Source organism: Lepisosteus platostomus, chromosome 19, assembly GCF_059453375.1.
Source record: "Lepisosteus platostomus isolate fLepPlt1 chromosome 19, fLepPlt1.hap1, whole genome shotgun sequence".
In the NCBI taxonomy this organism is placed as follows: Eukaryota; Metazoa; Chordata; class Actinopteri; order Semionotiformes; family Lepisosteidae; genus Lepisosteus; species Lepisosteus platostomus.
The window spans coordinates 2,619,538-2,647,281 of record NC_142629.1 but is presented as its reverse complement, the minus strand read 5'-3'; the positions used below and the strand labels follow the sequence as shown (position 1 = coordinate 2,647,281).

Sequence of the window (27,744 nt, the reverse complement as noted above, 5' to 3'; positions counted from 1 at the left end):
AAATAGACACACTGAAAACCTTAGTTCTCTGTCATTGGGATTTGACTGAAAATAAATCTGCATTCGGTCAAGATGCATCTTAGAAGCTATTGTGACTTCCTACTTGCAATTTGTTACTCCATGCATACAAATCTGAATGTTCACTACAACTGGCCTGAGAGATTTTAAAAGCTTTGCTGATGAGTTTTATAAAACAAAATAAAGCCCCCCCCCCAACAGAAGAAAAAGTGAAAGTGAAGACAAATTTTAAAACCTGCTGGTTTATTTGTGCATCAAACAAAACGGAATAAAATCTTTAAGAAACAACAATTTGCACCGTCACCAAAACAATCACTTTATTTATCGTCTCCCACAAAGAATGTAAAACTGGAAGAGATCTAGATTAGTAAAACTCAAGCTAAAGGGGATTAATATATATATATAAACAGGAATGGCACATCTTTTCACTGGCAAGCCAAAAAAAATTAGCCCAATTTTTGCAATGGGCTTTTCAAAAGCAGGAACAGTGGGAGAAAAAAAGTGTCTACAATACACAACAGAGATGCAAATCAAGAAAAAATAAGTATAAATCAACAAACTGCTCTACATGTGGCTTTTGAATTTGAAAGTCTCTAAGAAACGACCGCATCTTTGCTCAGATACTTAAAAGACATCTTTCTCTTCTGCTTTTCATCCGTAAATCAATCAGAAACGTCGTCACTAAACAGGTAACTGGATTTCTAGAACTGAAGCATTATACAGAATGCCTGAAACTTTAAAAAAATAACATGCCAGCCAATTGCTCTTCATCGCATTGCAAACCTTCATCGAATAAAGACTGCAACAAACCCATCTCGCCTGTTTAGAGCGGTGTTCAAGAAGTCTCTTCGTGTCCAATAAAAAGTGCGATTCTGATGACACCATTTCTGAAAGAAGTCCTCTGTTTTCTGACTTCAGCTCTCGGGCTGACAACCGAGTTCACTCGAGCCTCCCTTTCTTCGGCCACCCTGTCCTCTCTACCTGCCAGTGAACCAGCTTTGTTGCGGGGCAACAAGCAGCGTTGGACCACCACAAAAAAAAAAACAAGAAAAAAAAGTCAAGAGGCTCCTAACAGGATGGTTTTCCCCTTTCTCCCCTCTCCGTTGAAGTATTTTCCAGAACCATGCACTAGGTCTGATGGATGTCGGGTATCCATCTCTCTGCCTTACAGGTGTGAGGAAAACTACCTGGGGTGTTTCTGCGGAATCCTGTCTCCTGTAAAGTCCCCACCGCAAAACCTTTTCTGCATGTTCTTGGAGTTCAGGAGAGGTGTTTTTATTTATATTTATTACGGGCAGGGGGGTGGCTCAGGCTGGGCGCCTGTCGTTTCTCCCCCCCTTCCCATTCCTGTCACCCCCCCAGCTCCTAATGAGAAGGGTGCAGACCCATTCGTGGTGTTATCTGGATCGCCGGGTGCAGCTGTGCTACGGGGATCCGGAGTGGGCCCCAGGGAGGATTGGTAGCCCCCCCTCCCCCCCACGGTGCTCTGTGGCTCGCTTGCCCCAGACCCAGTGGATTCTGGTGGATTTCTGCCCTTGCTGGACCAGAGATCTGCTGGCTTCCAGTTCACACCCAGGCCGTCCACCCTTCATACAGCTGGGCCAGGTTATCCAGGTTCGTAGCTTCCTTGATCACACAGTCCACCTGGAAGGCAATGAGGAAGAAAACCGGTGAGCCGGGCAGGTCCGGGTGTCTCCATTCACACGACAGCTTGGGGCCGAAGACGTCGGGAGAGGTTACCGATGAGAAGAGGCCACCCAGCCCATCTGGTGCTTGTCAGCACATGTCAACGTTTCCTGGCCTCACATGGGATCTTGCCAGATCCGGGAGGGTGCTGCCGCTGCCCTAACGTGTTTGGAAGGTTCAGCCTCACCTGCTCTGTTACACTCATCCTCCTGTTGGGGTCCACGTCTCTCCCCTCCAGTTTGGCCTTCACTCGCTTCCACACACTGACAGCATACGAATTCCGCTCCTGGACAGCTGTGCAAACGCAAGGAAGAACAAAGCGTCAAAAGCCTGCTCGAGAATCGAAAAACGCGCAGGCGACCTGTTTATTAAACGAAAAGAAATAAATGCTCTTCTGAAACAAACAGCGAGAACAAAGCTAAATTCTACCCCAGTCTATTTACAACAATCCCTTTAACCTAGGAAACTCATTCATTGAAAGAACTGACTATGCATTAAGAGCTCAAGCAATTACTTCAAAACACAAAGAGCGGCAAACTTTTCCAAGGTGTCTTGTGCCGAAATACGAAGTCAGCCACACACCTCTCCCTGTTTTTGGGTCCCTCACAGCCCTCTTGGGGCTGGGGGCCAGTCCTTTGCTGGTAAGCAGTAGGGTGCTGGGCGGAGTGTCCGCTGAAGTACCCAGGTTCCGTGGGAAGGGCTTGCGCGCATTCTGGGACATGTTGTCCGGCTGCGTCTTCGGCCCACTGCAACGCACTGCTAGAAACACAGGATTGAAAACAGCGCTTTCACTCGCCACTTCAGTCACCCTTCATCGGTTTCACAGCTGCAGAAGACGCTCTTAAAACAAAAAGGTCTCAGGACAAATGAATCAAAAGGGTTAACACCTAAACTAGAAATGAATCTGAGCCACATCAGTTGTAATTAAGAACCTGTGTCCTCCGGCGCTAAGTCTACAAAGGCTTGAGAATTGACCCTACCTGCAGCAAAGCTTGTTTGCATGCTGGAGGAAGTGGGACTTGCACAGTCACTCGCTCTCTCGGTCACCAGGGGTGAGGCAAAGCCCACTAGCCCATTGTAGACACTGCAGATTGAGGATAGACGAGACAGGGAACGTTGGTGGATACAGACTGAAATTCAGAGCTAACAGAAGATCAAATGCAATCAGAAACGTCAGCCAAAGCAGTGATCTGTAATCAGCCATGTCCTTAGAAGCATGCACGCGTGCCGATACAGACCTCTGGCTCTGTACTTTGAGCTCCTTCAGTGTGGCTGGGATCTCCTGCAGCAGCTCCACCTGCTCCTGACTGCGCGGTTGCCCTGTGGACTGGACCACGGTGAAAAGCACAATCTGGACGTTGTCCTGCCACGCCTTGTACTCCGACAGGAACTGACGCACGCTGCCCTCGTACGGCACATCCTCGCCCTCCACCAGGGCATTCTCTTCATCCTGTGAGAAATTTTCACACAAGAACAGTTTCAGGACGCTCCCATGCACGCACAATACCGACAATATGCTGTTACAACCCTTCCAGCCTACCTTGTGATGTAAATATTCTACAGAAACTTTCCGATTAAGCAGAATGCACAAGACACACATTCAATCAAGACTGCCAAGTTCCATCTGGCAGAGCTTTGTAAATTTTCCCTAGCCGTGGCAGAGAGATCCTGGAGACCCAGGGGTACAGACCTTGGCCATGGCCCGCAGCAGGTGCTTGACATCAGCCAGCTGGCGGTTGTGGGTGGACAGGATGCCCTTGATGGTGTCCACCAGCCCCTGCAGGGTCTCGGTGACGCTGTCCAGCTGCTGCTCGCGATCCGCCTGCACTGCCCTCTGAGTCGACATCTCCTGGGTCAGGAGCTTGTGCGCGCACACCAGCCAGTCAGGGCTGCCGATGGGCGTGTCCAGCCCGGCACTCTGCAAGAGAACACCACTAGCTCTTGAGCCCTGGACGCTCATGGAAAAGGACAGGCTCCACCTTTATTCAACGAGCCTATGGTATGGAGAAATGCAACAATCCCATTGGCCTCAAATGCTTCCTATTTTGCCTCCTAGGGCTTTATTTCACCATTGCCAGAAACTGCCTTACAGAGTAAAGGAGAGTAATCAGGTCTCAATCCTCACAAGCGCCTACGAGGGAAGCCTCCCTCCAGTGAATGATACGAGGTGCTCTGGTACCAATTCCTGCAGCTTCTAAGCAACCAACGTGACTTCCGTCTGTAGTTCTTGCAGTGCAGCCTCCCTCAGACTCACCAGCCTGTGCAGCAGGCGCAGCTCCAGCGGCGAGACGGAGCTGTTGAACTGCGCCGCGTACGAACAGGTGGCTTGGCAGCGCTTGACCAGGTCGAACAGCGCGGCGTCCATGCTGAGCGCCTCAGGAGTGCGCGTGCGCAGGCTCTCGAGGTTCAGGATGGTGCTGCAGAGGAAGGTGACCTGGCTGGTGCGCTGCCCTTCCTTCATCACCAGCGCACGCCGCTCCCCGATCGTCGCCTCAAAGTCCTGCAGCACCGGCGCCAGAGCAGGGTTAGCCCCCCCGGCCCATTTCAGACGCTGCTCGATACTGCCCTCGAGTGCAGCCAGCTTCTCCTGCAAGAAGAGCACATTTGTTTCCTGCTGCTAAAGCTTCTCACATTACTATCATCCTATCACAGCTTCTAAACAATTTTTAAGTTAAAACTGTTTGCGGTCGAACTGCTTCAGGATTTACATCTAACAAAGCCAAATAAATACCAGTGGAGGGATGTGGAGGCAGAGCCACATCTCACCTGCACGCTGGCAATGGACGCCTCGTCCTGGCTCAGCTTGTACAGCTTCTTCTTCATGTTGCTGAGGATGACGGAGCGCGGCGGGGGGCTGACGGACATCGGCTGGTTCCGTGTTCCCAGCACATCTTCGTGTTGCCACTGCGGAGAGGGGTGAAAACGGTCAGTACAAACCCCAAGGAGGCTGGATCAGAGCTGAACTTTAAGGCCCAAGGAGGAGAACTCTGGTCTTCCATCACACAAAAACACTTAACTCTAGTGCACGCTGCAATGTGTCAGTGTATTGAACTAGCAGCATCCCTCAAGCGTGCTGGTAATGCTCCTACCTGGAACATGGCGATGTGGAGCTGCGTCCTCTGGAGGCTGACTTTACAGGCTTCAATGCTGGTCTCCACGCGCCTGACCAGGTCCAGCTTCTTCCAGGCCGTGTCGAAGGAGCTGGCCAGCACCGTGGCTCGGTTGAGGAGGAGCTGCGAGAGCCGGCCGGCCTGCACGCCCTGCTCCACTGCCTTCTTGCACATGTCGTCCAGGGACACCTTGCCCTCGGCGCCAAAGTCCTTGGCCTCCACCTGTGCGATGAGGTCCATTCCCAGAGCGCTCAGGGCGCTGCACAGGGCCAGTCCCAGCACCTGCGTGGGCAAGCCCATCAGCATCTGCCTCACAAAGTCTGCCGTGAAGGCCTTGATGGGCCGGGCCATCTGGTCCTCGTTCACAACCACAGTGCCGCGGTACATCGATTTCACCCCGGCTAGAGGCACAGGGCCATTGGAGGGACCCGGGTCTTCAGAGGGGGGAGGGCAGGTTCCTGTGCAAGGAATGGCAAGAGTGAACCAACCAGGACAACCTTCCAATGCAAGTCTGAAAATCACACAGGTTCATCATTTGCGTATACAGAAACATACTGAGTAGAAACTTTATACTGAGGGTAAAGAATGCATACCACGGATCAGGATTTAGTCTGTTACCGCTTTAAAAAGTATTCCCTGAAACAAGATACGAAAACCAGAATTTGACTTAGTCGGACAGATGCTTATTCCTGCCGAGCGTCTCAGCAAGTCCAGGCCTGTCCTGGAAACAGGCTGCAAGGTGGGAGTACACCCTGCGCAGGAAGCCAGTAAATCGCAGGACATGTGTGCGGACACACTCTGACGCCATCAACCGCACCAGCAAGTCTTTCAAAGGTGGGATTTCAGTGGGACGTCCACCATTGCGGCAGCTGTGAAGCACTGTTGGGGACCACCCTTGAGCTCTCGGCACTTAGAGGCTCTCTCAAGCAAGGCGATCGACAGCAGGGCGCTCTCACCAGAGAGGGTCTGAGCGAAGGAGCCGCACAGCCTGAAGAAGTCGCGGATGGTCTGCAGCCTCTTGAGGAAGAAGATCTCCTCCAGGACCTGGCGGTGCTGGGCGCTGTCGAAGAAGTTCGCCTGCGCCGCCCGCGCCTCCCGGACCACGTCGATCTTCCGCCACGCCGCGGGCACCTCCATCTTGTTGAGCTGCGCCGAGAGGGGGGACTGGTTAGGGCTGCAAGCTTAGGAGCTGCAGACGGGGCACAGCATTTACAATCCCCCGCAGTTCTCAGCAAGGCGGGTCCTTTACAAACCAGGGAAGTCCTCTCCGGATCTGAGAAAGAGAAGCTCCTTTCTTGGTGGAATTAGAAACCGCGCATTCACCAAAGTTTTCCGTGCGTGAATGGTAGGGTGAGTCACCTGAGAAAAATGTTGCCCTAAAGTTTCAAGGTGGGTCCTTTAAGACGGCTATTTCACACAATAAAATTCCTTTTAGCGACTTTGCAACAGCTCTCAGCAGTCTAGCCTGTCTGGAAATACAACTAAATTACTCATCTCCGTCAGCAGGACACATGGTGTGAACCAGTGCCGTACACTGATTTGTGAACTAGCTCAGAAATTTAGTCTGCACAGGGCAGAACTTCTTACAATTACTACACTATAAACTGAAGACAAGACGGACTAGGATTTCTTTCACGTGTGCTCGTCTGTCCGCTGTGGAGAAGATTCAGGTTGCTTACATGAGCACTACAGTTCTCTCCCTGAAAAAGAAACCAGCCCTGGGTCTCCAGAAATGACATCAAGCCACATCACTTTACAGGAGGCTGCTGAGCTAGCTTTACCTTTTCTACCAGAAGCCCAAAAGCAGTTTCCAGCTGCGCAAACATCCCATCGAAGGCCACCAGCAACATCTGTCCCGCGCTCATCTTGGGGGTTTCCTGCACAGACCCCTCAAGAGAGCGGGGCTGAATGAGCTCCGAGTATTGGGCTCGCAGCATCCTGCAACACAAAAGAACACTGTCTACTGCCAACTGACGACTCTCGGAGCGCTCAGGAGACGCCTGTGTCAGTGAAAGTCACTCTGGGGGGTCACCGCAGGGCAACACTGTACCCAGGTATTGACAATTCCAATTTCATTTAGAAAATTTTCATTTAGTTATCAGTCATTTTTGAAGCAACATCTGTGAAAGATTATATATATATAGACAAAATACCTACTATTCTTAATTCATTCAGTGCACAAATATGGTCCATTCCCCCATATGTTTTTATACACCAGAATTTTTTAACCATTGGAAAAAGGTTTGAGTACGTATATAAGAGATTAAGTTGATTGAGTTTGGTGCCAACAAGCCATCAAGCTACAGAGAGGGCATTATACATTATGGTCATCACTGAGCCCTGCTACCTGGTGACATCAAGGTAGTGGGAGTCGGCCTCCTCATCCAGTCCCATGGCAGCGTTGCGGAGGTGGGCCTGCAGAGCCTCGCCCAGCCCCTGCAGGGAGACCCCGTCGGCGCACTGCTCGATCAGCGCGTCCAGCTCGAGCAGCATGGCCTCCAGCGTGCTCTCCCCCTTCAGCATGCAGCGCAGCGCTTCCGGGAAGATGATCTGCCGGAAGTTTGTGTTCAGCTCCTAACACACGGGGGGGGGGGGCACCGGAGATACATGAGTACACACACACCATGAAGAACACCACATCAGGAACTCTACCGTCCAAATACTCTTTTAAGGTCTTCAGGAACTGCGAGGGAATGATTTTCAATATTGCAGTTTAGAGTAAAATCCCAAGGTTTAACTTGCAGTGAGAAAAAGTGCTACTTTTAAATGTTTAAAGAGACAATGGGCTCCACGTTTTGAAAGAAAATTAGTCCAAAATATCCAAGCATAATGCTTATCCAACAACAGAGCAAAACAGAAGCTGCAAGACTATCAGAATGACCCTGTAAAGACCTCGTACGTCATCAGCACAAAACGCAACAGTCCTCAGACAGTAATAGCACGCAGGTGATTTAAAATAAGCGGCTTATGTCCTGGCCTTACTTGCAGGCAGGTGTACACCCCGTTGGCCAGGTAAACGGCCTGCGCGGTCTCCGCGGGGCTGGGGATGTCCAGGTCATGAGGCAGCAGCTGGCACTGCTGCAGCAGCTGCACCAGGCAGGCCACGTTCCCGCTCATGCTGCACAGCTCCTCCAGGAACCAGGCGCCGTCCCGGGACATCAGCTCCACCAGCTGCTCCCCGGCGCTGGCCGCCGCGCCCTCCATCACCAGGTTACGCCTGCCGCGGACACGGGGGGGGGGGGGGGACCTTTCATCAGCAGCTCAAGTCCCCAACAGTCTGCAGCCATTCTCTTACATCACCGTCAAGGCCTCCACGCTTTGAAAGCCTTCTTCATTTCTTTCAACCAAGGCTTTTATTTATAACACTGGCACGTGCACATGACGTTAGTGGTGGCGGCATATAAAAACGTCGTACTAAACTCCCTTCATCGTCAAGGATGGATCGTCTCCTCCTCCCCTTGCCTACTGACTTGCGCTCAAGCCTTGCCTTCAGGGTTAAGGAGACTGAAGGCGACGGTTTGCATCCGTGGAGCTGCAAGCGAATTGCCGGCGGCCTAGCGGCCCCGTCGGGACTGACCTGGTGAGGGCGCAGAGGGCGGAGACGATGATGCCGGCCAGGCTGAGCGAGCCCAGCTCGCCGTTCTCGCGCAGGAAGACGGCGATGCAGCGCTCGATCTCCTGCAGCTGCTCCTCGCACGCCGGCACGCCGGCGCCCTCCGCCTTCAGCCGCTCCGCCTGCCGCAGGAGCCGCGCGTTGACCTCGGTGGCGTGGTGCTGCAGTGCCATGTCCGTGCTCGACAGGAACTGGCACACGGCCGGAGGCGGCTGCGGCGCAAACTGCATCTCGTACCTGTCGGTTTCAACAACACGGCGGCGGCCGTTTTCAGAGCCGGCTCTCTCTCTCCCGATTCTTCCGCGAACAGCAGGGAACTCCATTCGCTCTCAAAGATAAGGCGGAGCGGTGGCTCTGTGGCCAAGGATCTGCGCCTGTGGCTGGAAGGTTGCCGGTTCAAATCCCGCAGCCGGCAGAGGAGTCCTACTCCGTTGGGCTCCTGAGCAAGGCCCTTAACCCCAACTGTACAATGGCTGACCCTGCACTCTGACCCCAAGCTCTCTCCCTGTCTGTGTGTCTCATGGAGAGCAAGCTGGGGTATGCGAAAAGATAATTCCTAATGCAATAAATTGTAAAGGGTTAATAAAGTAAAGTAATGTAATGTTAATGTAATAAAATAAACCGCTCACAATCGCCAGGCTTTTGCAAGCAAGTCACGTTCCTTCAGAGTGATTTACAATATCCAAATCCTACCTTCTGTCAGTATTCTCCTAACACGTTCTGCAGGGAGGGGTAATGAAGTGGTATTCATATAAAACCTCTGTTATCGCTTAATTACGTGAAACGTCTCATAGCATGGTGGGGAGAAAAGTTTGAACCAAAAAATAAAAACCTATTTCCCGGTAAGTTCACGTGCTGGTCTCGGACACCTGTCCAACAGCATCTTTATATCTAAAAACTCTTGTCCTGCCTTTAAAGCTTTTATCAGAAGTGTGAGCTAACGGCATCTCCACCACCAGAGGCACTCACTTGTGGTAGATGGCCTGGCAGTGCTCCACACTCATGTCGCAGATGAGCTCCTCCATCCACTGCTTCCACATGTGGGCCCGGTGCCTGCGGAACACGGCGCGGGGGTACAGCAGGGCCACGGTGGCGTAGCTGTGCAGGTGCTCCAGGCAGCCCCTCAGGAGCGACCTTCTCTGCTGGAACAGGGCGCTGACCTCCCCCTCCAGCTGCTCGCACTGGCTGATCAGGTGCGCCTGACCCGCGTTTTGCAGGAAAGCGGTGGCTGGCACGTAGCTGGGCGGGCCTGGCAGGAAACGGGCAGGGAGCGTCAAAGAGCGCAGTGCAGTTATGTGCCCAGAGGTATTTTTTTTACTTATATTTTATTGTGTTTTCTTATGAACATACAAAAGCAAATTTACATTTAAAAACATTTGCCACTCGTCTCAAAATATCAAGTATTGCAAATATAAATGAGTACAAAGTCTGTTACTTATGACTCTTTTCCATTTCTCCCGAGGTATTTATGCAGTTCAATAACAAGGGTTGTATTACATAAAGAAAAAAATACCATGCAGCTTACAGAATGCATGTTAATATATGTATTCTAAAAAGGTAAACGCAAAACAACAAGTGAAAAGGCTGAGAGACACGGCCCCTACCAGGTGTCACCAGTTGAAGACCAAGTAATTGAATACAGCAAGGGAGTGTCTTACCCAGATCAATGGGGCTGCTGATTTCCTGCAGGAGGCTGGCAAGTTGAGTGGCTTCAAGACTGGCAAAGGCAGCCTGGTACTGGGATATCCACTGCTCGAAGTCCGACAGCTTCACCTGGATGGCCTCCTGCACGGCGCGCTGCCGAGACTGCAGCTGGGTGTGCTCCGAGTACCTGAAGCAGGCAAAGCAGGTTACACTGACGGTGCTCTCCCCTTGTACAGGGCAAAGATGGGCTCCATCACTCCATCATCATCTACACAATAGTCAGTAAAAAAAAAACTCAATGGGCTGGAGGCTAGCGAGATTCTACCACCAGATTTCTACTTGCAGGTTTCACCCTTCCTGCTGCATGCACATTAGACTTTTTGTAGGCAAAGTGTCCCCAACGGTACCAATACTAATTGGGGGAAAAAATAACAAAGCCATCTGAAGTCACTTTCACATCTGGCCTGACAAAGGGCCTAACCTAGACCTAACAGTATCTCAATCTCTGTAAAGAGTTTATCCAATAGGGAAATAAAGACAGGCCCTCCTCGCCTTGAATCTGTACTGTAGCGCACCTGTGCTCCAGTGTGTGGATGGGATGGTCCGTCCTGCTGTCTGCGCCCTCCAGGAAGTCGATCTCCTCCAGCAGCTTGCCCTGCAGCTTCTCAACCTCAGTGAGCTGCTCCTGCAGGCTCAGGTACTTCTCCACCCCGCTCTCCACCTGCGGCAGCACCGTCAGCATCTCCTCTCGGTTCTTAAACCAGTTCACCTGCAAAACACAGGCGTGTCACTGGCGGTTCTTCACTGCAGGACAGTGCTAAACCTATGTAGTGGAGCTGGAACAAACCAGAAGGCTAACAGCTTGAAGGGCTCATATTCAGGATCGTGCAAATTCTTAGAACCAGTGTCTGCATTTCCTGCTGCTCGAGGCGACCACTGCTTTCACTACATTTTACCTTGGCTGGTCAAGCAGACATAGCGAGCCCATAGTAGGACGATTTCTGTCTATTCAATTCAACTTTATTGTCATTAAACTTACACAAGTGCACAGTATATTGAGAAGTGTTTCTCATTAGTCACTCAGGCGCATTATATAAATAAGACAGAAGATAGACAACAGACAGTAACACAATAGCAATAACGGTAACATGTAATAACATAAATAACATGTAATCAAGTAATCAAAACTGCAAAATTCCGCAAACAGAGAAAATACAACAGGAAAAAAACAGTGCAAGGTAATTCTTGGAACAGTGCAAAAATAGTATGGTTAAAAATAGTATGGTTAATTAATAAATATGAAATATTATTACGACCGGTACAGTTTTACTGGGCTATGCAGTGCTTTGCATATTGCATACAAAAATGCATTGATTTTAAGCAGCTCATATCCCTCAGGGCAATCCCAACACAAACTAATACCCCCCCCAGCCTTCCAAAAAGAGAACACGAACGCGGTTTTGCAAATGATGGAAGCTGCGAGAACTGACCTTGATCTCTGCTACGCGGGAGGAGAAAAGGCTGCGGGTGATGTCCCTCTCCATCTCTCTCTTGGTCTGCTTGCTCTCCGCCTGCTGCCCCCCGCCTCCGTAGACCGCACCAGCGAAGCCCACCTCCCCACTGGCCGTCCAGTCTACCAGGGGGTCGTACACAAAGGCCTCCAGCAGGGTCAGCAAGGTCTCTCGCCCCCGACGCATCATGTGGATCACCTGCCCAACCAGACCAATGGCAATTTCCAAGCACATTTAAAACCGCGAAGGGGCAAACATTTTAGCTTTCACTCTCTAACCTGTATTCAAGAAAATAAACCATACAATGGGGCTCACCTGCTCACAGGACAGTCTAAATATGCCCTCAACCCCGGTGACCCCCAGTGCAGTCTCGATGTTGTGGGTCATGCGGAAGGGGACCTTCTCCGGCACCCTCAGGCTCTTCCCTGCGATACAACGCAACGTAAGCCTTCCACCAGCGGACGCAGGAGGTCCGGAACGCGGGCCGTGTCGGGAACAGGAGCTCATTCTCACCTTTCTCAAAGCAGACGTTGTAGTCAATGTGCACCACTTCGCCCGTGGTCATGTCGATCAGCACGTTGTCCAGGTGCCGATCTCCCAGCCCGATGATGTATCCCACCATGGACATAACGGCCGTGGACCTGGCATAGGACTGCAAGGCAGCATTGGAAACACAAGACGCACATTAATCCCAAGAGCAACATTACGGCATGTTGCTTTTCACACAGTCTCCCCATTTGAAGCAATCCTTTTGAAATATGGTTAAGCTGCAGAGTTAATTGTTTTTTTTAAATCCGTCACCCCCCCCACTACCTGTCCTGGCACGGCTGGCGGCCTCACCTGAGTGACTCTCCACCACTCGCTGGGCGTGGTGCAGGAACACCACAGCTCCTTGGCGAGCAGGTTAGGCGGAGTGGCCTCCATCAGCTCCCTCAGGACGTCCCTCATGACGCTCAGCGGCCAGTCCCGCCGGGACACGTCCAGGCTGAGCCCCACTGCCTTCAGCGCGGGGCTGATCTTGCTGTAGTAGAGCTCACTGGGCCGGGGCACCATGGGTGGGTTCTGGGGCTGCTGGAAGGAATCCTGGACCTGGACATAAACACAGACAAGATGGTCATCTTTCAAGCTCAGAGCTGGATTAAACGACACTAAGCTCCGATGATATTAATCAAACATTGATGCTTCTCTGTAACCTTTCCTGCTTACAGCTATGAGGCTCACGTGTCACAAACGGGGAAGTGGATTGCGAAACCATCATCGCTTCCAAAAAAGGCTTTCATGGTCTGCTGTCGGGGTCTTCAGATGTCCTACCTTCTGAGCTTGCAGGATGGCCTCCCGTTGCTGCCAGCGCTTGTACAGCCCAAAGAGGGGCGTGGCCCCATCCACCCACTGGATGAGTCCGGAGCGTGTGCCCAGGGGAGTGACAGAGTAGTGACGGGCATGGAAATGGGGACTTTCCTGCTGGTTCACTTTTGTAAACATGGTGTTGACAATGGAGAGGAACTGCATGATCCTTTCATCCAGATGCAAGTCCTCCAGCCCTTAAGGGAGAGAGAGGGGAATGTTGTCACTTGATGGAGGCACTTTCATTTCTGGCAGTCCTGAACTTTACGTACAACAAGCAAAGATCTGTCTATATTGTGTAAAGCAGCAGTGAAATCAAGCCGGTTTACCTTTGAACAGGTAGGGGTAGTTCCTGCCATCAGAGCCCAGGAAGTAGAGTTTCTTGGGCTTGGTCTTGGTAGGCAGGATGGTGATGGTGTTGCCCACACTCTGGATGGTGATAGCATCTGTCGCAGAAACCTCCCCAGGCAGAGCGATCTCAGTGCTCAACATGGCTGCCAGGCGAGGGCTGATCTCATCCAAATGCAACAAATAACTCGCACGTTTCTGTGCACGCTGCTGCAGACTCAGCATGATCTTTGGCAGACAAAAGGCCAGTTGCATGATGAGTCAGTAATACTATTCTCAGACTGCAGACATTACATACTAATATACTGTACATAAATGTGTATTACTCCCATATTCTCCAGATATTAAAGATCAATACATGAAAATATTGAGATAATTAAAAAAAATGTATACAACGAGAAAGATTCACCATCGCTGTGCTATTCAGGACAAAACAGAGCCGGAAATTGTATAACAAGCATGCTTGTATATTTGGTGATCATGACATCTCATTGCCTAGTTGTAGTTTAGGGTACAGACCTGCTTGAAAGGTATCCAGCTGCTGGCAGGGTTTGCCGGGTTCGAGGGGTTCCTCAGTCTCTCCAGAGCGTTGTCAATAGCACTTCCGAAGTTCTCCTGAAACCACGTCTCATGGGGGGTCTCAGCGGGAGCTGCTGTAATGCTGCGCACATGTTCTAACGCAAAGACCACCGGCCTCATCAGAGCAGAGTGCTTCTCTCTCATGATGGCAATCTTCTCCTCCCTGAAACACACCGACAGCTCAGAAATTAAAACGCCTGGGGCTTTACAATACATGTTCAAAGCTGCTCTTACCACAGGTGAGGAAAACCTATTTCATACGGGATCCGTAATGTTAAAACATCACTAGCCACGTCATATTACATACAGTACATAACACAATATGCATTAGAAGCAGAAAAATGTTTTTCAAACAAGATTTTAAGTTTTAATAGACCTGCAGAATCTAAAGACTAGGAAGAGCGTGACGGTTTAGGAGCAACAAGGATAATCATCTCCAAGCAGCTCTCTACCTCTGTAATCAGACCTAAGTCTAGAGAATGCAGACAACATAGAAACACATAAAGAGACAATAAGTTGCTAATAGAATTGTGACCTAATTTATCTCAGACCCTAAAACAGAATTTGAGTCTAAGAATCTAAGATTTCAAAGAGCACGAATGCCAAGAAGCAAAGATGTGAGTAATATAGACTCAAGTTCAAGCTGTAGTTAAAACAGGCAACTGAGTTTTGAAAACATTACAAAATGATCAAGTACAGATCTAGATTATATATATACTGCAGCGTGTTGTGCACATTCTGATTGGTCCATCAGTGTATGAAGATCGGAGTATCTATTCTGGGGGGCAGCTTAGAGTGTCAAAACCCGAGGGAAAAAGCAGAGAAGCCGCTCACTTGCGCAGCGTGTTGTTGTTCTGCACCCTCTTGACCTCGTCCTCCAGCTGCTGGATCCTGCGCAGGACGTGCATGTGCTGCTGCTGCAGGACCCCCAGCCACAGCTCATCCCAGAGCAGGGTGATGCGCCGCAGCTCACCCACCAGCATCTGGACCTGCAGGAGAGCCGGCCACCGTCGGCCAGGAACGTCAGCGGGAGCCTCCTGGGACATTCACACAGCACCCCCCCCGAGAACAAACGCTCATCCTTTCTCACTTTTTATCAAACAAAAAAAAAATGCAGTTTATGCAAATTAAACTAAAGTGTAGACCATAATACATGCTAGAACTGATCATGTGAAACACCTAACCCTTACACAGAACTCTCCAAAACTGCAGAGCACAAACGTACGAGTCCAACACTTTCCAAAATGGGTCTCTTCCCCCCAAACTCCCCCACCCCCTTCTGCAGAACCGACAGTACCTGTAGCACCATAGTTGGGTTAGCAGAGGAAAGTTTGTCCACGATCTTGCTGTAGCAGTCCTGCATCATGGCTTGGTCCTCGCTGGAACACACCATCTCCTCTCCCTTGCTGCTCTCCTGGGAGGCTGGGGCACTGCCCGCCTCGCTCTCGCCACCGCACAGCGCCTCACCCTGGATATTGCTCAGCAGGGTGGGCAGAGCCGATGGCAGCTTGCCTCCTGCAAACCAGCGGGAGCCACGGTTAACACGACCACTCCAGCATCAAGACCTCCCCTCCCCATCCACCCCTCCGTCTCGACGCAAAAACCCCAACGGTCTCCGCAGTTCGCAATTACTAAGAAAAGGATACTGATGCAAAGCAATTGAGTTTCATAGAAAACACAATATACATGCTCAACAATAAGTCTCATATACTTAAAGCACAGATGTACAGGGTATTTAAATATACGGTGAAATAACACTAAAACCGAAAGAACGATGTGCAGCTTAAAGGCGAACTGCAGTCCTAGTTTCTCAGGCCGGTTATTAAGTCTCCATAACAGAATAAATAAAGACGGTATGGCAAAATTTAACAGATGACAAACTAAGCGCAAAACGGTGAACTTTGTGAAGGTACTGGAGAGCCGCCAACATCGTTGCCGACCGCTGGTCTCGCCACGGGTCACGCTAATGGCTAATGCAACGTGATGCACCAGCGAACAAGGGCAGGTCGTGCAGCCGACATTTCACCGCAGAAATGCCCCACCGTGATCGGCACGCAGAGTTCACAGGCAGTATCTGTACCGCCTCAAAAGCCGAGAGCAATATTTCTAGTGGATTAAAAGAGATGTATTCACAAGCCTGCTTTGTTTACAAGGTCATGGGGCTGCTTCACGTCACTGGATGTTTTCTGCCTCATTCTTGATCGCGGAACACGGCGCCGCGCGGAGCTGGCCACGCCTGGCCACGCCCGACCGCTCCGCAGCCTGGGGCCTCACCTGCGGCCTGAGCCTCCCCTCCCAGGGAGATGGAGCCCACGATGGCCGGGTACAGGACGAGGTGGGGGGAGTCCTGTGCCACCCGGCACAGCAGGCTGCAGATGCTCTGCCGGATGTACACCTCCGGGTGGTTCAGCCTCGAGAACAGTTGCGGGATGATGCCTGCCAAGATATGGGAAGAGGAGGAGGAAAAAAAAAGTGTTTGTGAACAACGCCTTGTAAGAACCAAACTGTGAGAGCTGCACAGGGGCTGCAGCGGTGATGGGGGGGGGCGCCCCACCTCTCCAGGGCGCCGTGGGCGTCGACGCCAGGCCCAGCTCCAGGCTCTCCCTCAGCTCCCCCGCGTGCTTCACCAGCAGGCGCAGCAGCCGCAGGGTCGCCATGACGATCATGTCGTCGTTGCTCTGGTTGCCGGGGTCGTCGCTCAGCAGCAGTTTCGGGTCGTCCTCGCTGATGGGCACCTGCCAAAACACAGGTACCGCACTTACAGCCCACTGAGCCCGGGCACAAAAAAACACGGACACCCTGATAATGGCGTCCTGGTCCGAGCCGACAAGGAAAATGCTTCCTTCCAAAGCAACTGTTTTGCACCGGAAGAAAAACTGCCAAGATACACAACCTATGACAGTACATCGTACTTTCAGACTTAGGCTGTAACGCAAATGCACAAACCGCAACCCCAGGTGCAAAAGCCAGACACCCAACACCCGCTGTACTGACCTGCCCGGCGTTGAGCTTCAGGAAGGTGAAATAGGCCCGGCACGACACCCTGTACAGGCTGAAAATGCGGTCCACCACCCGGCGCCACACTCTGATGAGCCCCTCGGTCACGCTCTCCTCTGCTTCGGACAGCCAGGGGCACGAGCTCAGCAGCTGCCTCCAGATCACATCCACCATGTCATCCTCCTCACTCTCCTCGTTCTGCAGAGCCATGTCTTCGTCCTGGGAACGACACAAGCGCTCTTTCTTAATTCACACTTAAATATACTCCATTCATGGAGAGCGCTGAAACAATAAAGTGGTCCCCAAAATTTTCAGCCGATCGCTACAGCATTATATATCACACTGTGCATCATCATCTTGTCCCCCCCCACAAGGAAAACACCGTTGGCGTTATTTTCCCCCACCAACCTGGATTCCCGCTGGTCGACACATAGCCTGGCCAAGAATGCTGTAGATGGTCTCTTTGTCATCCTCCGAAGCGCAAGCTGGAAGCAGCTCCTCTACTTCCTGCTTCTCCCCTGGCAGCAAAGGCACACCCTCTCCTTGGCTGAGGAAAGACCACAGATGAAATGCCACGAGTGATGCATCACTTCACAATCACTGTAAATTAGGAGTAAACCGCGTATTCTTGTGTTAAATCCAGCACTCGCACCAAAAGGAGCTGTCTTTATCTCAAGGCAGGCTAACGCGTGTCTGCTATGATATACCTCACTGATGAGGCTCCATGAACAGTGGGCTACCAACCTGGCGTTGTCCACGACCTTTCTGCCCCATCTGTATGCCCAGCTGCCAAGGGCAGCCCAGGACTTCGCCACTTCTGGAGCTTGAACAGCCGACAACTGGTACAGCTGCCCCAGCACGAAGTCGGCCTCCCCAACTCCCACACTCACTGCCAGGGAGAGGAGCAACGAGAAGGAGAGATAGATACTTTATTGATCCCGTGAGGGAAACTGCAGTGCAACAGCAGCTTAACACACACAACACAGCCACAGTGTAACGAATTATATAATAATAGTACAATACAATACGAGAGTTACTCACAGTCCGGACACACAAAGAACAAACTAGAACAGAACAGTACACAGAAAAATCGTATCACACATATGATTATAAATATAGAGATATAATATAATATAAATATAAAGGAGAGATCAGGAAGGAATACAGGTGGGATCAACTGGAGTCCAGTCTGGGGAAAGAGGGAACACTGACCACACCCACAGCACGCCTCAACAGCTGGACCAATACGAATATTCATGAGACGTGAATAATGCAACTCTAGGGTAAATTTATTTTAGCAAGACATTATAATAAGCAAAAAAGTGGGAAAAAATCTAATTTAGCATAACTAGTGACCACAGTAAGGGGGGTAATTCAAGTGGGTCGGCAGATGTCCGACTACCTGTGGCCTCTGCAGTGATGCCTGGCACGCCCTGGTCCTCCAGCGGCAGCTCCAGCAGGGCGGCGATGTTTTTACCGAGAGGGGGTAAGCTGGGGGGCCTCTTCACCACCTGCTTCAGCTGCGCCGTCAGGTCCTTCCACTCCGCCACCAGCCACTTGCACAGGGTGAGGACGGAGCGGCAGGCGGCCCGCTCGCACTTCCCCGAGCGGCAGTACGACAGCGCGCACGAGCTCATCATCTCCATGGCCGAGCCCGACTGGCCTGGGCAGGGGACAGGGAGAGACGCGCACAATGACGGGCGAGTGCAGAACCACTCCGGTCAGCTGCCATCAACTTCCGATTAACCATGCCAAGAATCCCTCACAAGAAGGGGGCTGCCTTGCTCTCCAATCCATTTCTCTTGCAAGGTGACGTCAGCAATCGCCTTCACTCTCATCCAACACGAAATTAACTGAGGCAGCCACAGAACAGTGACGCAGTAAGCCCGTGTGGCAAAACTCACCAGCCATGTAGAGCACCTTCGCCTTCTCAATCTCCAGCTCAGGACCCCACTTCTCTCCCACAGAGCCCTGCAGGGACAACCCCTTAAAGAGCTGCACCAGGTCCTGCCCGCTGGCACTGCCCCCGAAGGGCGCCTCGCTGCACTGCGCCAGCAGCCTGGCGGCCAGGGCGATGTTCCCTTGTTTCCGGGCAAACTTCACGGCAGTCAGACACAGCTCCATGAGGTGGGAGTCAACGGGAACGGAGGAGCCTGCAAAAACAAGAAAATCAAGCGCATTGGTTCAAGGACGGAAATGACCACATTTCAATAATTCCATTTTGAAGAGGAAGAAAACTTAATGAAGGACACACCTTTCAGCTTCGCGGACAGCTGCCTCTGGAAAGCTGTGTACCTCAGGGCATGGAGCCAGGGCTGGACATCCTGCTGTTTACAGGAGTACAGGGCCTGGCTGTACAGAGGGATCAGGCAGTCCTGCACGGTGTAAAACAAATCCAACAAGCGGGGATGAATCAGTCTCTTGATATCGAGGATAAAAGAGAACGGTAAAAGCATGCAAGATCCCTCCTGACAATTCAGTTTCTCTGCAAAGAAAAGGGCAGCGAACCTGGATGGAGGAGAAACAACAGCAGCGAGAGGGAGCGGGCTGTACCTCGGAAGAAAACTGGGTAGTGAGGGTGCTCTCCAGAGAGGTGGCGCAGTGCAGCTGCAGGGTGCTCAGCGTGGGCAGGGCACCCGACAGTGTCAGAGTGGACAGCCTCAGGGGCCCCAGAGAGATCCGACCCATCTGCTTCAGGTACCTCACCAAGTTTCTGAAATCAAACCACCGGCGTGGTCAGCCCGAGAGACGCCTCCTGAAGCAGAAGCACTCCTCTTCCCTTTGAAATCAAAAGGGTCACTCACTCGGACACAGGCGCGGCTTTCTGGTCCTGCTCATTGTGATTGACGGTAGTGACCACACCCAGAGCGCTCCTCAACAGCTGGACCTCAATTGCCTTCTGCAGCTCGGTAGGATCTGGACTGAGCATGCCCGGTAGGAGCCTCTTTAGGTCTGGAGAGCACAAGCAGAACATTGTGGAATATATAGACAATCCTGAATCAGCCATTTACTGCAGAAGACAAGTGGTGTGTGCAACTAATAAACCGATGATGAAACCATATCATGGCAAAAACTGCTCCATCTTGTATGGCAAGACCACACCTATAAGGTATCTCTATTTTATTACAAATCAATACAAGCCAGTCATCTTTTTCCCCACATTCATTTTCTTTGCTTAACCCACTTAGGTTACCTATGCAGAAGGGGTAGACAAAGCTGCTCAACTTACATCAGATTATTATTGGCTTAACGGGGACAATTTAACAGCTTCTCTCATGCTGCTGCTTTGCAGAGATTTAGAAAACCTGCAGGCACACTAGCCCCCCAGAACCAGGCAACAGAGCATGGTGTAACAGTGCGGGCCTATCCTGGCGTACCTAGCTTGTCTCGGGAGGAGGAGGAGGAGGAATTGAGCAGTCCTATGTCCTCTCCCGGCAGGAGCTCCAGCTGCTCACAACACTCGGCAAAATCTCCTGACTCAAAGCTGCTCAGAGCCCTGGAACAGAGACAAACAGGGCAGCAAAAATGAATAAACTGGAAGATAAGACGCAGATCAAAGTTTTTCTTACTTTTTACCCCAGGCAAATTAAAACAGTACAAGATGGGACCTTGAACTGACTGACGTTTCTGTTACAACAGACCTGATGTAGTTGAAGTCTGTCTTGAGGTGGATGGTGGAGCCGTTTGCGGTCTTCTTCAACGCCAGGGTGCTGTTCTGCCACTCCTGAACAGACGTCCAGTCACAGAGCGCTACGTAGCACTCACAGGCCTTGTTGGCCAGGAAGTTGAGCACCTCAGGTGAGCAGTCGCTGGGTTTAAGCAGCACGGTCTTCCGGCCATCTCCTGGAAGACAAGGACAGGTGATCAGCACCTCTCACTGCACACCGTTCGCCTGTTGGGGCTGCTCCTACGGCAAGTCTCAAGTATCACAATCTTGTTTGTGCAGAAGACCTCCACAAAGCGAAAAAAGCTTTAAAGCTCTGTCATTGATAAGTACAGTGAACCTCAGATTTAGGCAAAGAGGTTTGGCACTCACCATTGCCTGTGTGCTTTGGGCTGGCACTATTGCCACTGTTGGTGCTGGGTACCTTCAGCAGGGACTTGTCAAAGCCTCTGATAGAGCAGTCCACTCCAGTGATGGCGCACAGTTGTTCTTGATACTCCACAGCAGCCTTCTCGAACCTGAAGCAGGAGGAGAAAAGACCCGCTTTACCCCGGTGCGCCAAAAACATACTAAAGAATAAAACGTTCAGACCAAGACAACTTTCAAGTTACATGAACACAATTCTGTAAAAAGCAATCACTGGAAAAGACTTCTTATATTTTATAAACAAAGCCACCAAACTCTGCAGAATTAAAAACTCAAGGACAGAGGGAGTGGCTCTGAATTCCCTTTGTATTCAGGATTACGAGTTGAGTGCTGAGTGCTCTGTCTCTGGATAAAGATGCACTTACTTCCCCTCAGCCTGTAAGGCCACAGAGCCCACCCAGCTCAAGCTCTTTCCTGCGCTGGCAGAGCTCCAGGCTGCCAGTCCTTGGATGGCCTCTGGACAGCGCAGGTCACAGAGAGCCTCCACCAGCACCATGATGGGCACCTCCATTTCAGAGCCCTGAAAGACACCAAGCAGAACAGTCCCATGAGCCCAGCATGACAAAGAACCAATACTCAGGTCATCGTTAAACACTAAGGACTGTGGATGTACCTTTGAGCCCAATCTTCTGAGAAACAGCAACACAAGATCATTTTTAACTTGTATTCTCACTACCTGTAGAGATGGATGTTTCCCTTCATACGTTACGGAGTAGAAAGACAAGATAAAGATGAGAAGTGGCCACTCTCTATAAGTCTTGCTTGTTTGGTTGCTACTGGCTTACAGATCTGATCTCCAGTAGTTTTGCCTTAACTGGTCAACGTTATCTTAATGTTTGTGAACTACAAAAAATGAGATTATAAATACAACAACATTCACTTCATAATTGTACCCGATTCGAAAACTCACTTACAGTGCAGGGAATTAAATAGACCATGTTTCCAAGGTTTACACAGTATAGTTTATCATACAATTTCAGAATATATATATGCAACATGTAAAAAACAGATCTATGCAAAGAATGATAAGGCAGTAATAATGTAGATAGTCACCGGAGCACCACTGTTCCTCATTTCTGTGAGCAGGTCGAACCCGTGCCTCACAGTGACCGCTGGCTGGCCCGATAGCAGTCCCACCCGCATCAGCGCCATTCGGATTCGAGTCAGCCAGTCCTGGCATGTCTGCCGGTTTGTGTAGAAAAAAGTCCGGATGCCCTGATCAAAAAAGCCACAAGAAAAACTGTAAGATGACCCAGAGAAAGAAGAAATCTCTGACCCGCAAAACTTGTGCTCTAATCGCCTTGTAGATATTAACGAAGAACAATTATTGAGCCAGTAAATCTAACAATCTTTGCAGCACTCCAACCAAATTAAACAAGAACACATGCGAGACGTCTTACAAGAAAGACCACACCCCCTACCACAGGAGGACCAACCTTAGGTGGCGCTGTGAGTGCGTTGGCACAGCCCTCGTAGGCATTGTACATGAGCTTCTCCAAGTTCTCCAGGAACTGGAGCAGCAAGGCGAGCCGCAGCTGGTTGCTGTGGTGCCCCTCATCACTCTCTCCACCACTCCAGTTATTCATCTCCTGCTCCGGGTTCAGGCTGTGAGCCGCCAGGCTGCGGATCATCCCTAGGGGTAAACACAGCTCTGTAGGGCTGGACCAGGATGGGCAGCTACGTCACATCAGGTGCAGAAAACGTTTTGGGCGTGCTTGTGGCAGAACAGGGTTAAAACATCTTGACTTCTGGCCTTCTTTCAAGGCACAAGTCTCAAACTCAATCCTTGCAGGAAGCATCTTCCTTTATTTGCGTTCTACCTGAGCTCAGTTACGGCAAGTGATAGGCAAGTGCACCTTTAGGGAAGCAAATGTCTTGACTTATGCGAGAAAAATCCTACTGGTATAACTAAGAAAATAAATCGCGTTAACTGTAAAAAGAAGGCAAAGAGCTATCAGGAATGGATTCTGAGCTCTGTTTCAAGTTTTTACACAATCGGTTTCGAAGCCTACGTCAAGTGATAAAAGGGAGTCTAGACTACATTTAAGGGCAGTGAAACTGGTGCAGAGAATTACTGATGCCACCGAGGCAGGAGGAGACTGGGTCGTCAGAAGCTGCCCTTACCCTCGATGGTCTGAAAGGTGTCCTGCGCCCGGCCCAGCGGGGTGCGGAGCTTGGACAGGACCGTGAACTGCGCCGCTTCCCAGACTGCCCACTGCCACAGCACGGCCTCCGTCTTCAGCAGGGCTCGGGGCACGGGGGCCGCGTCGCGCTTCTCCAGCCGCTGGCAGCTGTGGAACAGCCTCTCCAGCCAGGGCTCCTTCCTGTGGGCACACGCACACGGACCGGCTCAGGAAAACCGCCATTTTTACGATGCTGCCAACAGGAAGCGATTTCACTTGTCCGGCAGGCTTCATACAAAAGTTTCCCAACCCAAGAGAATGTAAACCGCAGTAAGGAAACATTTTATTCTACAGCACCACAAACACTGCAATTAAACACACGGAAAACAATAAACATTCGCCCTTCTGCCAGGGTCTTGACTTGACTAACTGATAAAATAAAAAAAAAAACGTATCCTCATCTACTCAGTAATTAATACTTTCACTGTGATCTCCCCAGTGGTTAAAAGTCCATTTAACCTGCACACAGCCTCCCATCTTTGACATCAGACTCCTACTCACCCCCCGCGGTGCACAGTCCCATACAAGATGAAGCTGATGAGGTCAGAGAAGTCCTGTGGGTGGAAGGTGTTGCTGGGAGCCTTGCTCATGTGTCCACGGATGGCCAGAGAAATCTCCTGAATCTCAGTGTGTCCACGGTTACTGCAAATTGAAGGATCAGCGTGTTAAGCTCAGAGCAGAGATGATGATGATGATGATGATGCTGTGGTATATACAAGAAACACAGATACACACTTTTCCAAAAAGGAAAGATCAGTGTCACTCAGTCCTGGGCAAGGAGAGCCACAAGAGCTTCTTGTTTCTGTGCCATCAGAGCTCTTTCCTGAATGAATTACTGAATTGTATCTATATTACCAATTTGGAGCAGCAGTTTGGGCTCTTGACTCCAGATCAGAGAGTCAGGGGTTCAGATCCTGAGTGGAATGCTCCTCTTTTATCCTAGACCAAGGTACTTCAATCCAGCAGATTTCTCTATCAAGTACCTTGCAGTATTAATGGGCACTCTCCCGGTCGTCATTGCAAATGAGAATTGGTTCTCAATTAACTCACCTTGATAAACAAAAGATTTTTTAAAAATGTAAAAAAATCATAGAAGATGTAGTTTGGAACAGTCAACAATTTGCTAATGTAAACTCCTAGGAGCACAAATTAAAGTTTCAGCATAGTGGAAAATAAGTCTTCTATATCTTTTATAAGCAAAGAACATTGGTATACCACTTTTTGTGATGTTTTAAATTTATTTACTGTACGTAGCGGATAGAGCATCATACACCTGCAGAGAAATATCAGCACATATTTAGACATCCAGGCAGAACAAGTCCAAAACTAAATGCAGGTGTAAACACGCCTAATCTGAAACACCTGCAAAGGTCTAACTTCTCCAAAACCAGGGAAGAGGATCATCGTTTCAAACACAAAGTATAAAAGCTGTATGTTTAGGTAATGCTTCATATTTTTATAAGTTACAAGTTCAACACATTTCTTTAAGGTTTTAACTGGAAGGAAAAGCTAAATGCACACACAAAGACACCAGAGTGAAACTCACCTCAGGGCGATGTCCAAGGGGATGGTCTTCAGCAGCTTCCCGAAAGCCTGCCTGACACGTACGGTAGAGTGTACCAGTTGAACTCTGCACACATCCACACACCTGTAAAATCAAGCAACAGCTCGTCACTCTGGGAGGGAGGGAACTTAAAGAGGAAAGCTAAGATACAGACAGCACAGGTCTCGCAAGAAACCACAGACAAAAACTAGTAGCAAAAAACTGTCACTCTGTCACATTCTCCTCATTTGAACAAAATTATGCATCAGGTGCATGCATGAAAGCATTCTGAAACGGGGCAAACTGAAAGTAGCGTCTGCCCTACCTTTGCAGGAGATCTGCGGGGAGGGATGAGGAGAGCACCTGCAGACCGATGCAGGTCTGGAGGCAGACAGAGGGATCTTCATTCAGGGCTAAGAAACAGATGGAAAAGTCCACGTCATCATGATTCAAGCAGGAAACACAAAGCCAAAGTTACAAAACTGCTTCTAAAATTACCTTAAGAAAATTTCCTATTAATCAAAATGCTAAAAAAAAAAAACACTAGACTCTTATAACCTTTAATATTTTATTAGGTAATATGGAAATTATGTATACCTATTTTTTATAATTCTGCCCCATGGAACCATGCAGAGTTATATGTACACAATCCTGCATATTTCCTCCAGAGAATCTAAATTTGAAGAAGAAGCACTTGTGTATTATGATATTACTTGATACTGTTCAATCATAATAAGAATCATACACATACAATACCATCAAAGTACAAGGCTAAAAAACAAACACATGGCAAGGGAGGATGCCAGTTGCCCTCCTCACCGTTGGCCAGCAGGCCTTTGCAGAACTTGTGGAACGATGGAAGGGAGAAGAGGGGAGAGTAGGTGTCCGATTTCTTCATCACAAGAGCGATCTCAACAGCCCAGGTAAGCAGGATCTTCCTACAAGGCATTAAAGACACTGCCTTTAGTCCCTCCGGTATAGTCCCGTCACCAAATTTCATCCTCAAAGCCCAGGCTTAAACTCAAAATCACATACTTTTGGCAAAAAGCACCTCATGTTCCTTGCATATGTCTCTAGGAGAACAGTGTGAACTAATTTTGTAGCTTTGATGTCAAAAGGAAGCTTATCGATTGAATGTGACAAAACACCAAACGTCTGCATGTGAGCCCTTGGTCACTTAATCATTCATTACTTTAACCTTTCCGTTTTACAAATAATCTTGGAACGAATTTCCATGACTCATCAGTGGATTCACTTGATCCAATCAAGTGGCTGATAGTATTGAAATGCTCGACAACGAACGGGGCAATACAGCTCCAGTCATTAACTACAACTACCGTAACTCGGATAAGACATGCTGTACCGGGCTTCGGGGTAGAGGTGCTCCTTGTTCAGGAGCATCCCCAGCAAGTTGAGGAGGGTGCTGAAGTGTTTCTTGGTTGCCGTAGTGACAGTGCTGATAACAGCCCCGTCAAACAGGGACGGGGAGGATGAGCTCAGGCTGCTGGAGATGAAGTGATCATGCCTGCAGGAGCAACAGGAGGAAACTGTGAATGCAACACCAAAATCACAGGCATATCATTCAGTGAACCCACAGACACACACCCTCACTATTATTTCTGTATCCACAAAGAACATGTGGTTTGAGGGGAATGCATTTACTCACTGCAAAGAAAAACAAACATTTCAGGTGCTTTTACACAAAACCTGTATAACTTCAAATGAAGGGATGCCACACCTTTCAGTGGATTTGCATGAAAGCAGCTCCAATGTATACCCTCCTCTCTACCTCACACCAGTATGTGGGGCTCCCCCGGGGCCTTACCTGGTACAGTGAGAGTACAGGGTGTAGAGCACAGCGTACTGAATGGCAGGGTGATGCACCGCCAGCTGGGAGTGGACCACCACCAGGTTCTGACTGAGCAGGGCGAACACGGTTGGAGACAGGGCCCACATCTGCACAAGGCACAATCAATGCATGATGAAGCAACCGCACAACAGCCAGCAATACCACACACAGAACAAACCGATGGGAGAAGAGAAATTGTAACTGCATCAGGTTTTGAATGTTTTTTTTTGCTGTCCCAAAAAACAATGCATTTTCACCTCGGCAATGGAAACTTAATCCGCAAAATACAGTGATCCAAACATTAACTGGTCACCGGCATTTATGATCTGAAGCTATAATGGAAAGAAAAGGTTGATGTCAATCAATTCTACTTTGGAAGGTGTGAGAATTGTACTGCAGATCTCCTTGTGCAGATGCTTAAATCTTTTAACATTATTACCTTGTATGGTGATAAAAAATGAAGTCTCTACACTTTTTTTTCCTTGCAAAAAAAAAGGAAAAAGGAGGTATACTATTCAGCGGCAAGAGGTCTCAGACTGGTCTGTCTGGTAATGAATCTGTGATTCTCACAGTTACTCAGGCAAACCCATCAAACCGGTATAATTTAAAATAAAGGGACACATAACCTTTTCCAAATAATGTCTTAGTCAAGTCCAGAACACCATCAAAGGGAGTACTTCTAAAGCCGTCACCCAAAGCATGGGATTATGTACTATAGCATACAATTTTCATGCCTTCCTCCTTTAATCATTTACCACATTATAAATACTAAATGCCTTTCAAACTGAATAATGCCTGCTGTCAAAAACAAATCAGCAACTCCCTCACCCCAATAAGAGAGTTCTTCGTGTTGCCAATGGTAGTGAGGGCACTGAGGTTGAAGATGACAATGAACTCTGCCCTCTCTGGCAGCAGCTGTATGTGAGCAAAGGCGTTGTGCTGTATGTGGGGGCAGGCAGGGGGCAGGCCCAGCAGTCCGAGCAGGCTGTTCAGGGCACAGCCCATCTCCCCCAGCACCAGCTTGTAGGCCGCCTCCAGGATGGGTATGTTCTTTAGACTCAGGACAGCTTGGTACACAGCATGTGCTGCAGCGATCACCTGTCGGAAAACGGACAGAATTAGGAGAGATGGAGACCCATCTGATCTACAGAGGTCCAGCATCAGCTTCTCATGCGAGTGCTAGGAGAACACAACTGAGTGGTTATCCATCTGACTACAGCAACAACACT

General features: G+C 49.8%; 1 protein-coding gene across 2 annotated transcripts in view; it reads right to left on the bottom strand.

The window, feature by feature from the left end:
* Window positions 1-244: 244 nt before the first annotated feature.
* The window catches only part of smg1 (SMG1 nonsense mediated mRNA decay associated PI3K related kinase), a 38,411-nt gene continuing 10,911 nt past the window's right edge, over window positions 245-27,744 (bottom strand). Inside the window, exons 13-62 of one of the 2 annotated variants that reach the window (XM_088612837.1) lie at window positions 27,344-27,613; window positions 26,492-26,622; window positions 26,030-26,191; window positions 25,486-25,604; window positions 24,992-25,079; window positions 24,670-24,771; window positions 23,625-23,765; window positions 23,065-23,264; window positions 22,377-22,573; window positions 21,994-22,155; window positions 21,306-21,460; window positions 20,887-21,032; window positions 20,492-20,693; window positions 20,228-20,346; window positions 19,655-19,802; window positions 19,404-19,563; window positions 19,105-19,225; window positions 18,755-19,003; window positions 18,253-18,513; window positions 17,595-17,739; window positions 17,259-17,397; window positions 16,848-17,069; window positions 16,408-16,588; window positions 16,128-16,289; window positions 15,151-15,368; window positions 14,688-14,842; window positions 13,794-14,016; window positions 13,256-13,502; window positions 12,894-13,123; window positions 12,423-12,671; window positions 12,096-12,234; window positions 11,898-12,007; window positions 11,562-11,780; window positions 10,647-10,840; window positions 10,086-10,258; window positions 9,397-9,676; window positions 8,392-8,664; window positions 7,797-8,031; window positions 7,162-7,388; window positions 6,596-6,752; window positions 5,771-5,960; window positions 4,794-5,272; window positions 4,471-4,608; window positions 3,959-4,291; window positions 3,395-3,622; window positions 2,943-3,154; window positions 2,685-2,788; window positions 2,287-2,463; window positions 1,892-1,998; window positions 245-1,662 (exon numbers count right to left, since the gene is read on the bottom strand). In XM_088612837.1, coding sequence (XP_088468963.1) covers window positions 1,585-1,662; window positions 1,892-1,998; window positions 2,287-2,463; window positions 2,685-2,788; window positions 2,943-3,154; window positions 3,395-3,622; window positions 3,959-4,291; window positions 4,471-4,608; window positions 4,794-5,272; window positions 5,771-5,960; window positions 6,596-6,752; window positions 7,162-7,388; window positions 7,797-8,031; window positions 8,392-8,664; window positions 9,397-9,676; window positions 10,086-10,258; window positions 10,647-10,840; window positions 11,562-11,780; window positions 11,898-12,007; window positions 12,096-12,234; window positions 12,423-12,671; window positions 12,894-13,123; window positions 13,256-13,502; window positions 13,794-14,016; window positions 14,688-14,842; window positions 15,151-15,368; window positions 16,128-16,289; window positions 16,408-16,588; window positions 16,848-17,069; window positions 17,259-17,397; window positions 17,595-17,739; window positions 18,253-18,513; window positions 18,755-19,003; window positions 19,105-19,225; window positions 19,404-19,563; window positions 19,655-19,802; window positions 20,228-20,346; window positions 20,492-20,693; window positions 20,887-21,032; window positions 21,306-21,460; window positions 21,994-22,155; window positions 22,377-22,573; window positions 23,065-23,264; window positions 23,625-23,765; window positions 24,670-24,771; window positions 24,992-25,079; window positions 25,486-25,604; window positions 26,030-26,191; window positions 26,492-26,622; window positions 27,344-27,613 — 9,357 coding nt within the window. In that variant the 3' untranslated portion in view covers window positions 245-1,584. The remainder of the gene's footprint in view (window positions 1,663-1,891; window positions 1,999-2,286; window positions 2,464-2,684; window positions 2,789-2,942; window positions 3,155-3,394; window positions 3,623-3,958; window positions 4,292-4,470; window positions 4,609-4,793; window positions 5,273-5,770; window positions 5,961-6,595; window positions 6,753-7,161; window positions 7,389-7,796; window positions 8,032-8,391; window positions 8,665-9,396; window positions 9,677-10,085; window positions 10,259-10,646; window positions 10,841-11,561; window positions 11,781-11,897; window positions 12,008-12,095; window positions 12,235-12,422; window positions 12,672-12,893; window positions 13,124-13,255; window positions 13,503-13,793; window positions 14,017-14,687; window positions 14,843-15,150; window positions 15,369-16,127; window positions 16,290-16,407; window positions 16,589-16,847; window positions 17,070-17,258; window positions 17,398-17,594; window positions 17,740-18,252; window positions 18,514-18,754; window positions 19,004-19,104; window positions 19,226-19,403; window positions 19,564-19,654; window positions 19,803-20,227; window positions 20,347-20,491; window positions 20,694-20,886; window positions 21,033-21,305; window positions 21,461-21,993; window positions 22,156-22,376; window positions 22,574-23,064; window positions 23,265-23,624; window positions 23,766-24,669; window positions 24,772-24,991; window positions 25,080-25,485; window positions 25,605-26,029; window positions 26,192-26,491; window positions 26,623-27,343; window positions 27,614-27,744) is intronic. The other variant, XM_088612839.1, reaches the window with a different exon arrangement.